This window comes from Cystoisospora suis, assembly GCF_002600585.1.
Source record: "Cystoisospora suis strain Wien I chromosome Unknown contig_8347, whole genome shotgun sequence".
Taxonomy (NCBI): Eukaryota; Apicomplexa; class Conoidasida; order Eucoccidiorida; family Sarcocystidae; genus Cystoisospora; species Cystoisospora suis.
In genome coordinates this window covers 1-12,178 of record NW_027161128.1, presented here as the reverse complement: position 1 = coordinate 12,178, position 12,178 = coordinate 1, and the positions used below count along the sequence as shown (strand labels likewise).

Genomic DNA, 12,178 nt, shown 5'->3' with positions numbered 1-12,178 from the left:
CCGTAGTCGGCTCACCGGCGGTCGCTCACGACACGGCGCTCAGTAGGCGGTGCCGCACTCACTGACGGCACGGCATACAGGGCGGCGCAGAGTCGTAGCGAGGGCGTTACACGCAGTTTAGACATCGGCGCGAGACGAGCAATGGCGGAGCTGAGGTGAAGCAAAAGTACTACCTCAGTCTTGGGGCAGCGGGAGTCGCGACTCCACGACGGTGGCAGTGTCCAGGCCGAGTTCCCGTTACCGCATCAAGGATGAGAGAGAACTCGTCAAAGTACTCTCGCCTGCACACGGTAGTCTTTCTGTCATTCCACAGGATAAAACGGCCTCGCCTCCCATCGCTCGGTGCCTTCAAAGATGCATACTTCTACGACGGTTCGTGAAAATCCAACTGGTTTATAACAGCTTCCATGGGCGGCCGCTCAAGCAGAGTCTTTGAGCTCTATTGGGACAACTGGAGTGCGCGGCTGCCTATGCAGCGCGCGGCCCACACACAAGACTGCGCTCTGCAAGGTGGCCTCAGAACTGGGCTACTGGGAGAGCTGCCGCTGAGATTCACTTTTCGACGGCCAGGAGCAAATCGACATTTACATTGGACGCCGTGCAAGAACCAATATGCGACGTGTTCGAGGTCCTGCTTCTGACGACCCTTAGACGAAAGCGGAAAGTCTGGTGTCCTAGGACAGAGAAGGCGCCCTGCCTCAAACTGTGCTAGGTTTTGTGTGTTTCTGTTGGCGTGATGCCCGCGAGGAACGAGATACACTCTGCGCTAGTTCCGAACCGACGGTTTGCCACTCCACGGACAACCGGGCCTGCTGGTTCCCAGGAGCGGGTGTGAGGGACATGCAACTGTGGAAGGTGTTGTTACGGGGCGACTCGTCATTATTATTGCGCGGTCTGAGGTTCCCAGTTTTGTGTTTTTTCGGGAAGGGGATTCTCTGTCACTTTTTGGTCATGCGATCTCTCTCAGAATTCCGGTTAATGGTTGGACTCTTGTCTGTACGGTGTGCGTACAGCCTGTGTGGGCCTCATCGATCCAGTAGAAACTGAGAAGCAGCAGCCGTCAAAAGCGCCCTGTTCCCCCTCTATTTGCTGAGCTTCTGATAGGTCGTTTCTTCGTTCTCCTGTTAGATTTTCAGCCGGGCTACCAGTTTGCAGTTGTTCGCCCTTTCGTGACGGCGCTGTTGTTGCTTTCTCGCGATTTCCTGGCAAACTGGGGAGCTGAATCATTCCAGGGAGCGGTGTTTCTTCCGTGCGGTTAACGCCAGTCCGCCCGGGCACCTTCATTACGCATGCGAGAACATCTGTCACTTTTTTCCGAGTATCAACTGCGTGCTCGATGCGGCCTGGAGACACTTCATCGGGACAGGTTCTGCATCAGTGTTCGGTCCCTATTCCCACCAGGGCGCGGGATGGTCGGTGTGGCTTCCCGAGATTGTTTCTGTCTTGTTTTCTGATCTAACAGCCAGCGTGCCTCCCCGCTGGTCACTTGGCACCGGCAGCACCCCCCCCTTGCTGCAGTATCGACTTCATTCCTCCGGAGAGGCGCACCTCCCCTCTTGCCTAACCTTTCGTCCGGTTAGCGCTCATCATGTCGGATACGGATGGTGCCCATGTCGCCAGCTCCCGTCACTCGGAAGCGCGTTTTCCGGACGAGGATGGCTTTGAGGGACGAGACGGCCCTGAACATCGACGCTTTCGCAGGAGCTCCTCGGATGTCCCTCCGAGGGCCACTCCATACAAGAAAACTCTGTGTCGTCATTGGCAGGTACGCCGCCCGCTACAGGGCCTGTGGAAACCAGGCAGCTCGCTTCTGGTTTGCTCGTTTCCCTTCGACCCGTTGAGGTTGTCGCTTATTTCAGGAAAGCCGGACGTCCGGCTCGCCGTGTACTTCCCGCCGCACCCGGTTACGTGGCCAGCGTGATCGTGAAAGGCGGCCGAAAAGATCATAGACTACAAGAATCTTGGGGTGGGGCAGCCACTCCGCGCAGTCGTCGCCATCAGCGTCAGCTGTTACCGAATAGTGGATGCCACGAGCGCGGCAGGAGTACAAAGGGGCGCCTTGGATGCTAGATGATGACCGTTACCATAATTGTGTAGTGTGCAGTTTTGCGACTGTAATACTCCCTGAAGGCAGAGAGCAGTTCTCAGTCGGTGTGTTCTCTCAAGGCGGTCTTGCATGGTGGTGCTTCTCACTCCCCCCCGTTGTACAGTTCGGTATGCGTTCTTCTCGCCTCTTTCCTTCTTACTGCTCCACCGCATTTACACGCGGGTTTAGATGGTTCGCCACATCGTGGCCTTACACGTCTACTTTTCCTGGCTCAAGTGAACGCTCACACTGTTTCGATTCGTTTCTCTTAGGCTGGCAACTGCCGCAATGGGCACAGGTGTACATTTAGTCACGGTGTCGAAGATCTCCAGGGAACACGGGGCATTCTCTGCCGTTTCTTTCTCCGGGTGAGTTGCAGCCTACGGAGTTCCTTGCGTGCCTTTTATTCACCGGTCCAAGGCTGCCAGCCAGCCACCAGTATCTCTCGCGGCGGCGGCTGCTCTCTGCTGGCGTCTCTGGCTCCAGCAGAGACCACTCCGGGCTGTGCCGTCTCGCGTATCTAATCCCAGAAATGCATCATGCTCGAGATCGTTCCTGAGGGGGGTTGCAGACTTTAGCTCAGTGAACTTACTCTTTAAGCTTTCACTATGCTCTCTATGCCGCGGGGCCACCACGTGTGAATACAAGAAGCGTGCCTTGGTTTCGTGTGCTTCGGGCATTCGTCTGCCTTGTGTACAAATTATCAGTATCCCTGTTCATGTCCGTCGGAGGGCAAGACCGTTTTCCGGGAGGCTGTCTTCGTGTAAACCGGATAAGCCTTCTCTGTTTGTGTAGCTCTGGGCTTATCTGTATAGGGCGTCTGCAAACACGGACGAGACTGCCCTTACATGCATCCCTCGGGTAGCAGAATGGCACTTCCATCTGATGTGAGTACATCGCCGTACTACGGGGTCTCATCAGCGTCCTCGCAGTATCCGCAGCCTTCCACTGGATACAAGACAGGTACGGAGCTCAGTTTTTCGTAGGGATTCCTTCTTGGTGTTCTTCAAGTACTTAGTCGCTTCCGGAACGATGCGGGCTAGGGAAACAAAGAGCAGCGCTGCGACCGGCGATTCTCGTTGCAGACAGTGCCCGGTTTAGGTGCGCGGGTTACGTTAGTTCTACAGGCCCTCCACCTTCTCGTTGGTTCCGGAATTCGCTGTCGTCCTGCAGTGGCAGGCAGAGCAGGGAGCTGCAGTCGGGCCATTGCAGTTCTCTGTTTCTTCACTCTCGCATTTCGCGGATGATTTTTGGAGCCAGCAAGAGGAAGGAGTCGCTCTGTGGCTCGAAGAGGTGGTTTTTTGAATCGCCTGGTTCGATACAGACGTCCCGGAAACCGGCGGCAAAGGGGAAGGGTTCTTGTCCACATGCGTCTGCCTTGGTTTCCAGTACAGACTGTGTGAGCAGCTGCGCCCGCGTGTCACACTTGCATGAAAGAGGTGGTAGAGATTTCCGTATTTCTGTTCGCGGGGCATCGGCACACCCCCCCTCCCATTTTGCCGAAACAACAGAGATTGTTTTCACTTTCTTTCGGAGAGCCTCCTCCTGCAAGCGCATGAACGCCTCTCTCACCTGATCTTCGACGATAGCGGCAGACCCGTGGCCGAGAAGCAATCTGGTTCCAGCGTTGTTACGCGTGTAGTGTCCTCCGGGCCAGTGACTGGTGACCCGGCACGTAATCGTACAGATGAGATGCAGACTCGGATGTGAAAACTGCGGCCGCGTGGGGGGGTTTGCCGGTCGTCACGTGTAGACACGTCTGGGTCCGCTGGTCGTCTGTCGCAAGCCGGTTCTTTGGCACCAAACCTTTGTTGGCGCAGCTGTGAAGGCTGCTGACAACTTTTGTGTCTTCGGTTTTTCGTTCAGACCTCTGCGTCAACAGGAACAGCCACTGCAGTGCAGGCGCGTACTGTGGGTACGCCCACTCCGTTGACGAGCTCCTTCCGGGTGAGAAAGCTTCTTTGGCAATGCGGTGAAGTCGTCTCTCTTCTCAGTCAAGAGTGACGCGCGCACGAGCACGCTGCGGGGAGCGCTACGGCCCTACCCTAGAGCCTATATATATATGGGATGTCTCTCCATGACTTCTTGTTTAGGAAAGTTCACGCTGGAGGAGATCGCAGCGCTCCGGCAAGCCGCAAGTTCGTCAGCAGCGGTGGTGGCGCCGTCTCCGTATGGTCAGTACTACGTCGCGATGCGGGACCCTGCCGGTGGTGTGTACGGACAGCCGGCTGTCGTCACCGCTCCAGTGGTCGCGGCTAACCGACCGTCCTCGAGTGGTGGAGAAGAAGCGGCTGCTGTGTACGCGGCGTATGCGGGCTACTCGCCGTCGTCATATGCATCAGCTGCCAGTACGGGGGCTTCGGCTGGTGGCAATTCTTCTGCCTCGGTATCCGCGCGGCATACTGAACTGTACTTCCCCGCAGCAAGCTCGAGCTCCAGCAATGCTTCGGGTTCGGGCGCAGGCAACGGAGGGAGCAGCTATCATCACGTACAGCACCCGGCAGGGAGCAGCTCGGATCCAGGGGAGCGCACTGTGATGCTTCCTACAAGCAGACGGCTTTGCAACTTTTGGCCGGTGAGGGGAAACACAGTAGCATGCACCGCTCAAGCGTCCGTGTCAGATCTGGTGGAAAGCGCCGAAGTGTTGCGAACGGTGCGGTGCGGCTCGGTGGCGCGTTCCGTTGGCGTCACCGCAGAGGAGGCATTGAGAGTTGTAGGGTATTCTTAACTGTCCGTGCCTCGGATCACCGCGCCGGACAAGGGCATAGAGATCATGTGATAGAGAGCATGCGAGCGAGTCGTAGCGCCCGGGTCCGTGTTGGAAACCCATTCGACGAAACGTGTCCGCCTGTTACATAGTTTCAGGGTTTTTGCTCCTTGCACGAGTATCTGTAGAGAACCATACAAGAAGTACTCCCGGCACTATCGTGTACGGAATTTAGCTGGCCAGTGGGTCCGCGAGCGAACATCATGAGAAGGCAAGCGGGTGACAACGTTTCCCTGGGTCCAGGCGCGGCTGCTGAGGCTGCACATCTGCCGATATGCAAAGCTATGATGTGTGCCGTAGCTCCATTACCCGTGAGCGCTCCCGTAGTACCCTCTGAGGTAGATAACAGAACAAGGCTAGGAGCTGCCGATGAATTGATCGGAGACCATATGCAGCCGATTTCAGGACGACTCGAGCGGCATCGAATTGCCTGGACGGGAAATCACTCTCCGAGGGGTACACGCCTTAGCGAGGGTAGTCAGTATGTAGCTGCTCAGAAGGGAGCATGTCATTTGGGAGGGTTCTCTAGCGGCGACTCTCTCCTGTCTCTCCGTACCGGGTTTCGCACTGGTGGCGAAGGCGCACGATGCTCTCCATTCTGCCAGCCCTAGTGGCAGACATGCTTTCGCATATCCCATCGTGTCCGTTCGGTTTTCTTGTGGGCATCCAGACGCTCGTTTTTGCGTAATGGATGTGTATGTGTATAGTAATCTCTCGAGGGGGCATCTCTTTGGCGCAGGGGTTGCCGGGTGTTGAGCGCGTTACACTTTTTTTGCCGACATGCTCGAACATTTCAGGCTCACAGTGGTGCACCAATCACTCTCACCCACTGGTTTTTTCTTAACGAGATTTGTCAGTCTTCTCCAGTTTATTTGCTGCTCAGCATGGCTGCCGCAAGGGAGATGCTTGCCCCTTCGTCCACGAAGCGTCGCTGGTGCATCCTCACTTAGCCGGATCCCATGGAACGCGATCTGGTGGGCAGATATGCAGAAGGTGCAAACCAGTCAACGGCGGTTGCAAGGGCAGTGCGCCAAACAGGGCCCCTGGGACGAGCAGCAGTAGCCCTGCCTGGGATATCTCTCCGTTCTGCACGTCAGGTCGTAAAGTTACGTACAATCTGTGTTCTCCATCTGCGCCGCCTACTGCCTTGAGAGGAGCCGCGGAGAGCAAGCGTCTTCTCTAGCCTTGGTGGAACCGCCAGCCCAAGGCGCAGTGGACTTCATCAGTTTGTTGGCAACGGTAGAGCAGAGAGTGAGGCATACGCATTCCTTTGTTTTTCCTCGAAGCGGTACACTCCCATTCATTGTTTCCAGTCAGTACAGCACACTATACCTGTGTAATTCGTGGGCAGGCCTGTGCGCTGGTGCTCCTCCATGTCTGAGTAGAAGCCGCGCCTGTATAAGTTTGTCTTTTCTATTTCTTAAATACGCGGACCAGTTGTTACTGCCCTTTGCTCCGCTTCCCGCCCTTCGCAGAAATGAACGGCGGCGCCCGGAGCTATCCCAGTTCTTCCCCTTATGGCCGCGAATATGGACACAGCAGCAGGTAAGCAGATTGTGCCGGTCGTTGAGGAGACGATTCATGTCGACTTTTCAGATTGTTTCTCGAGATGGGTGGAAGGGTCTCCCGACTGATCAAGCGGCTCAGCGTAGCAATTCGGGGAACAGACTGGGCTACAGCCGTCGTTGCACGCAGAAAGAATGTTCTGTACCAGCCTTGCCCTGCCAACGAGCTCTCCACACCGTGGGGTTCCGTTCACAGGTTGGGCTAAGCTAAAACCTGTGTGCAGTTATACTCTGCATTGCGTCAGTCAGTGTTGGGGGGTGGCCTGCTATACACATCGGAGCTTCGGCGCTAATGTGTGAGCGTTCTCAGGAGCAAGCCGGTACTTCCCTTTTTCGTGGCTAGTGGTTCGAACATGTGTTGTGATATTTGGTTTTCGAACGCTTGTGTGTCCAGCGGAAGCAGGGCCTTCAAGAGCAGGATGTGTCCGTCCGAGATTCTTGAGTTGTCGCTCTGTCACAGCGGTGCCGAGTTTGTGGTAGCTGCGGAAGATACTACTGATGGAGATAAGCAAAACGCAGCTGTGGTCCCCGTAACGGCAGTGGCAGGTAGTGACGCATTTGTGTAGAAGCCGGGAACGAACCTAGAGCCCCTGAGTGTACTGTATCTGCACTTCAATCAGCTGCAAGGACACGTGGGGACATGAGGGGGGGGAAGACCCCGACCGACATTCCAAGCGCAGGGGTAGCTGAGAGCCGGTGGGTGTAAGCCTCCCGCTGTAAACCCGCCAGACCTTCTCTTCCAAAAAGGATCTTTAGACGTGCGTCAGTTGCTTCCTTGTTCCAGCACCGGTGGCCCGATCCGCCTGGCCTCGGCGCGCGGAGGTGTGTGTATCTGGTGGAGAAATGAAGAAACTTGCTCGCGGTGCCTGCGTAGGTACGCGCTACGTCGAAGCAGATGTGTGTGTCTTGCGGGCGGCGAATAACTGGCTTGATCTCTTGTTCATGTGTACTTTCGATTTATCGTAGAGGAAGACCTCGCTCTAGGTCGCCTGTCCGGGGTGGTTCGTATCCCTTCAGGGTGAAGGAGTGCCTTTTTTACAAGCAGGTCAGCCACCCACTTTGAAGCAGGGGCGGCTTGTGCGCTTCTTGATGTCGTACGGGCAGAAGCAGTTGGTCAGCGGCTCGTCTAGGTGCCAGTGTGTTGCCTGTCCCGCTGTGCTTGTAGGATACCAGTCTGGTAGCTATTGTCCTTGCGTGGGCGTGTCCCCGCGGTATTCGTGTGCTCCGTTTGCTTCTCTGTTTCAAAAGCATCAAGCCAGGTGTTCAGGCTGCTAGACTTGGCCTGTGTGTGTCTCTGTTTACGGAAGAAAAATGTGTGTATACGGAAGAAAGCGGGAACGAAAAGAGGCTCCATCGCACGACGTACACTAAGGCAGGTTGGCAAATGTATGTCTTTGTTTCCAGTTTTTCCACGTGAACTCAGACATGTGCATGTGAAGAGCGGAGCTCGGTGTTTGACAGGAGCGAGCTCCCTGCGGTGTTCGGAAGAGTGTGGTGACGTCTGAGGTTGATTCAGTCAGCACAGTTCAACTTTCACATTCCCTCTCGCACGCGCTGCTCTTGACGGGTTTTTTCTGTTGCTTCCTGTTAGGGCTCATGCAGGCGAGGTGATGCCTGTACCTTCCTGCATCGTAGCAGGGGTGACGTGTCTCCGAAATCCAGTCGTGCAACGAACGGGAGCGGCGCTTTAGACTCGGGAGTGTCCTCTTCGAGCTTTGAAGGTGGCAGCGGAAGTCGTCTGGATTGACATGAGTCGGTCAAGAGGCTTTTGTTTTCATCCGGCGGTGTGATAAGGGCACGAGTGAAAAGCCAAGAGCAGATACACGCCAAAAAACGAAGCAGAGAAGCGGTGAACGCGTCAACTGTCGCAGCCGCACGGCCGCGAGGATCTGCACCAGGGCAGCGAGCAGGGCCTTGAGCCTTGACGCGCAGGTGACTTGGTACGTAGCGGTGGTGGAGTCTTGGAGGAGTCTGCACGAACGCGCGGGTTTCACGGCGGACGGTTAGCACGGGGCGGCGTAGAGTGCCCCCGTTTGAATAGGGACGTCGCCGCCCCAGATGAGCAGTTAGTCAATACAAGGTAGATTGTCAGCAACCCCTATAAAGCGAGAAAAAGCTGGCGTCTTGAAAGCCATCAGCCAAAGTGGGTCAGAGGGGCTTAGGAGCAGGGCAGAAGGAGCAGCAGCACGTTTCAGTGCAGACACCGGAACTTCCCGCGGCTGTTCGAACGCGTTACTCGGGGAATCAGTCATCGCCCAATACGGACAGAGCAGCCGAATCGGTGAATCTCTCTGAAAGAATTCTGACAAAAGATGCTAGAGGAACAGAGTTGCTTTGGAAGATGAACTGCGCGACGGGAACAGGCGAGTGCTGAACCCAACTGCGAAGAGGCAACGAGAAGTGCAACACTTTCGAGAAAGACGGCCACCTGGAAAAAGAAAACCCTCCAAACAATAAAATGAGGAAGCGCTAGACACTTGCCATCGGTATTGAGTTTCGGAAGTGTATATAGGAAGCCGAAGCGGAGTCCGAGACAAAGAAGACAAGGAGCCATTGCCGCAAGGATGTACGCGGTCGCTATAGCCTTGGTGGACTCTCGTGCTGGTGCTATGTAGGACATCGGGGAATGTAATACCTCTCTTGGCAGACGTTTGATGATACCTGTGTAATTACTGCCCAATGGGTACAGCTCTCTCCAAGCCGTCAGTGCCATTAGTGCAAGACCGGTAGTGTTGTCAGCCAGTTCAGTGCGTGCATGATTGCCACGGTATGCAGGCACGAGAAGGATGGAATATTAGCCGCGGTGCACAGAACTCTACGCCACCAATATATGTGCGGTCATAGATGAGCTTGTGTCCAGTCCGGTCACAACAGGTCCTTGCGGTGTGAACAAAGATCACCGGTGTAAGTTGGTGAGAATTTTGTAGAGATGAGTCTCGTCAGAAAGTGTAGTCAAAAGCAATCGACGAGCTTGCAGCTAGCTCCAGCCGACCTTTCCTATTCGCTGTTGGGAATTGTGACGCGTATTGAACTGCACCAAGTGCTCAACGGAAGAGGTAAGTGCTGGTATTCGGGTAGGCGATCTGTCACCCTTCCCCCGTAGCCCAGCAAAAGGGCAGAGAAGCGATCGGAAACGCGGTCGCCCGCGCGGGGCAGGAAAGTACTTGGCGGAGTCGCGTGTAGCTCCGCACCGGCACGCCATGAACCGAGCAACTTGTATGAGGGCGTCGAGATGTGAAGATGCTGGTGGGCCGCAGAGTGGAAGAAACCATTGCGCGGTAGAGCGGTACACAACGCCCCACAAAGGAATACAAAGCTAAGAGAGCACGGGCGTCAGGAGCGTCGGCGCTCCGTAGAAACGGGCTCGGAACGAAGGGTGATGGTTGCGTGCAAACCAACAGCGTAGCGGAATCCCGGCACCCTTAGCGAGCTGAGGAGAGTACGGGTCTGTTGAGGGTTCATCGGCGGTGCTAGCGTCTCCGACGCCAGTTCAGACTAAACAGGTACTGGCTCGCAGTTCCGAACGCTTTGACCGGACGGAGCTTTTGGCGGGGAGTACGGCTCGAGGTCTAAAAGGTAGTTGACAAAAGGTCGATGTCGTTGCGTGGAGGTCCTGTCTGTCAGAGTGATGTATCAGGGCGCACAAAGCATAAAACGCGAACGGAGTGCGGACCAGCGGACGAAGGCTTCTGGGGCCGGGCCGAGGCCGTCGCGCCAATGAGCAAGCGAGTGGGGCACATGTCCTGTTCAAACACAGAGAGTACTCCTGGGAGAACGGGTACTTCTGGATACGTACCAATGCAGAGTGCAGGGTGTGTGATCCTCGGGGAGAGTTCCCCCGCATTCTCTTGGAACAACTCCACGGCCACGTTCTGCGGGGACACCCAGGCAACGACAAAGCACGCCTGGCCACCCGGGGGTTGTTTTGGTGGCCTAATGTGGACGACGATGCGACGATCTTTGTGCAAGCGTGCGTTGCGTGTGCCAGGGGGAAGACCGCGTGTACCTGCGTGCACGTGGCGTGCTACAGCGTCTGGCAATTCCGTGTGCGCTGTGGGAGGACACAGCCCTAGATGATCACGTGCCTGCCAGAGACAGGAGCAAAACATGATGCCATTGTGTATTAAAGCACTACTGCTGCTAGGACAGCCGAAGCAGTGTGAACAGGAAGGAGGCGGGGCTAGTTTCCGCCCTACTTCTCCGTAGTTCAAAAAGAATTATTACGAAGAAAAGTTATTCCCGGGGGAACAACAATAAAATGAAGGGGAAACGCGAATCTCACAAGGGCACTTTCCCTATGTCCCGCCTGCTTGCTCCATCACGTAGGTCCAGGGTTCGGTCGATTCAAACAAGCCTCTACCGAAGTCTTGGATTAGGGTACCACAACGAAAGACCCTAAAAAGGTTTCTTTTCTCTAACGAGGGCTCTTGGCCCACATACGCAAGTTCCCTCCGGGACGGGTAGGTTTTGCCGCGCACGGGCGACGCACACGTCTAAGCATCGATCCTCATAAATATCCCGAACGAAGTTTCTGCAGTCTGCAATCGCCAATATTACATACACACACCTTCATGGTTCTTCACCGAGAAACTTCTCTCGAAATAGGTAAAAATCATCAGAGTGCCCCTTCTCTCCTCCGTACTACGCCACCCCACCACCTCGGGTGGTGGCGCACCCCGCTAAGCTAGCCAACCGCGTAGCCCCCTTATACTACCCTATAGTACAGTCGCGAATAGTCTTGCAGCTATTGAAATGCCCTCCAATAGCTCTATTCGTGTGCGTTGTTACGCACTAAGTCTATGTTTGGGCAACCGCGCTGACACATTGTGAGCGTGGTATGCAGACTGACGAAGATGGGACACCTCGTACCATCTCGGCAATCAGTCACCGCGGGGATTGTAGCTGGCATACTGATCAAAGAAGTTATCCGCTTGCACGGTGTGTCGGGCTCCACAGTCAACGCCAGGGACCCGAGTTTCACAAGCGAGACCCGGGCCGACTTGTATCGGCAGCTCAACATACAACGACCTATTTCTGGGCGTTCACCCCGCAGACCGATGGCCAGTCAGAGCGTACAAGCCAAACCGTAGAGGAGATGCTGCTGTGCACCTTGCTGGCGAACAAACATAGATGAGACAAATTTTTCCCTTTGTTAGTACTTGCCTATAAGGCCGTGCATCCTTCCAGTGTCCGCCGCGCTCTATTTGAAATGCTGCACGGGTTGCTGCCTCCCACGCCTCTGTGTCAAGAACTCAACATTCCCACGGCCTCCGGCTTGAGGATCCTTTTCTTGCAGGCGCACATCAAAGTACAACAAGCAAAACGGGAATTAGAGAGAGCGCAGGAGTATAAAAAAAAATTTGCTGCCAAGCGCAGAAACCGGTAGACTTTTAATCAGGGCAACGGGTCTGGTCAAAGGCCGCGAATCTCCCACTGGGTCAGCGCGCGAAAGCACTTCGACCCAAGTTCGTGAGGCCCTTAACAACAAGAGTAATGAACTGCGGCTGCTCGCGATCAATCGCAGCCGTCTCTCTGGCCCCAGGGCGTCGCGTTACTGCTGAGAGACCTCTCTTCGTCTCCCACGCTCCTGTTTCAGGAGTTCCTCCGTCCGCAGCGGCCGCGGTCGTTACCATGTGTCACAAGGCACGCTTCAGCACAAGAAGCAAGTAGCAGCAGGAGGCTGGGATACGCGACGGGCGACGTAGGCAGCGGAGGTCGTCGCGTAGAAGAAATCCCGAGGCCACGTCTCAAATGATGGAG

General features: G+C 55.6%; 1 protein-coding gene across 1 annotated transcript; it reads left to right on the top strand.

The window, feature by feature from the left end:
• The first annotated feature begins 887 nt into the window (after positions 1–887).
• Positions 888–10,290, top strand: CSUI_010795 (zinc finger (ccch type) motif-containing protein). The gene is made up of 9 exons (XM_068070896.1): positions 888–1,765; positions 2,359–2,454; positions 2,902–3,049; positions 3,953–4,033; positions 4,180–4,661; positions 5,737–5,827; positions 6,329–6,398; positions 7,385–7,463; positions 8,010–10,290. Exons 1-9 carry the CDS (start codon positions 1,589–1,591, stop codon positions 8,163–8,165), a joined length of 1,380 nt encoding a protein of 459 aa, XP_067917128.1. The 5' UTR covers positions 888–1,588; the 3' UTR covers positions 8,166–10,290.
• The last annotated feature ends 1,888 nt before the right edge of the window (positions 10,291–12,178 follow it).

Excerpts from the sequence above, each read along its gene's own strand:
- CSUI_010795 (XM_068070896.1), top strand. The coding sequence starts at position 1,589 with ATGTCGGATACGGATGGTGCCCATGTCGCCAGCTCCCGTCACTCGGAA. Across the intron at positions 2,455-2,901 it reads TCTGCCGTTTCTTTCTCCGG|GGCGTCTGCAAACACGGACG; the intron begins GTGAGTTGCAGC and ends TTATCTGTATAG. Across the intron at positions 4,662-5,736 it reads GGCTTTGCAACTTTTGGCCG|CATGGCTGCCGCAAGGGAGA; the intron begins GTGAGGGGAAAC and ends TTTGCTGCTCAG.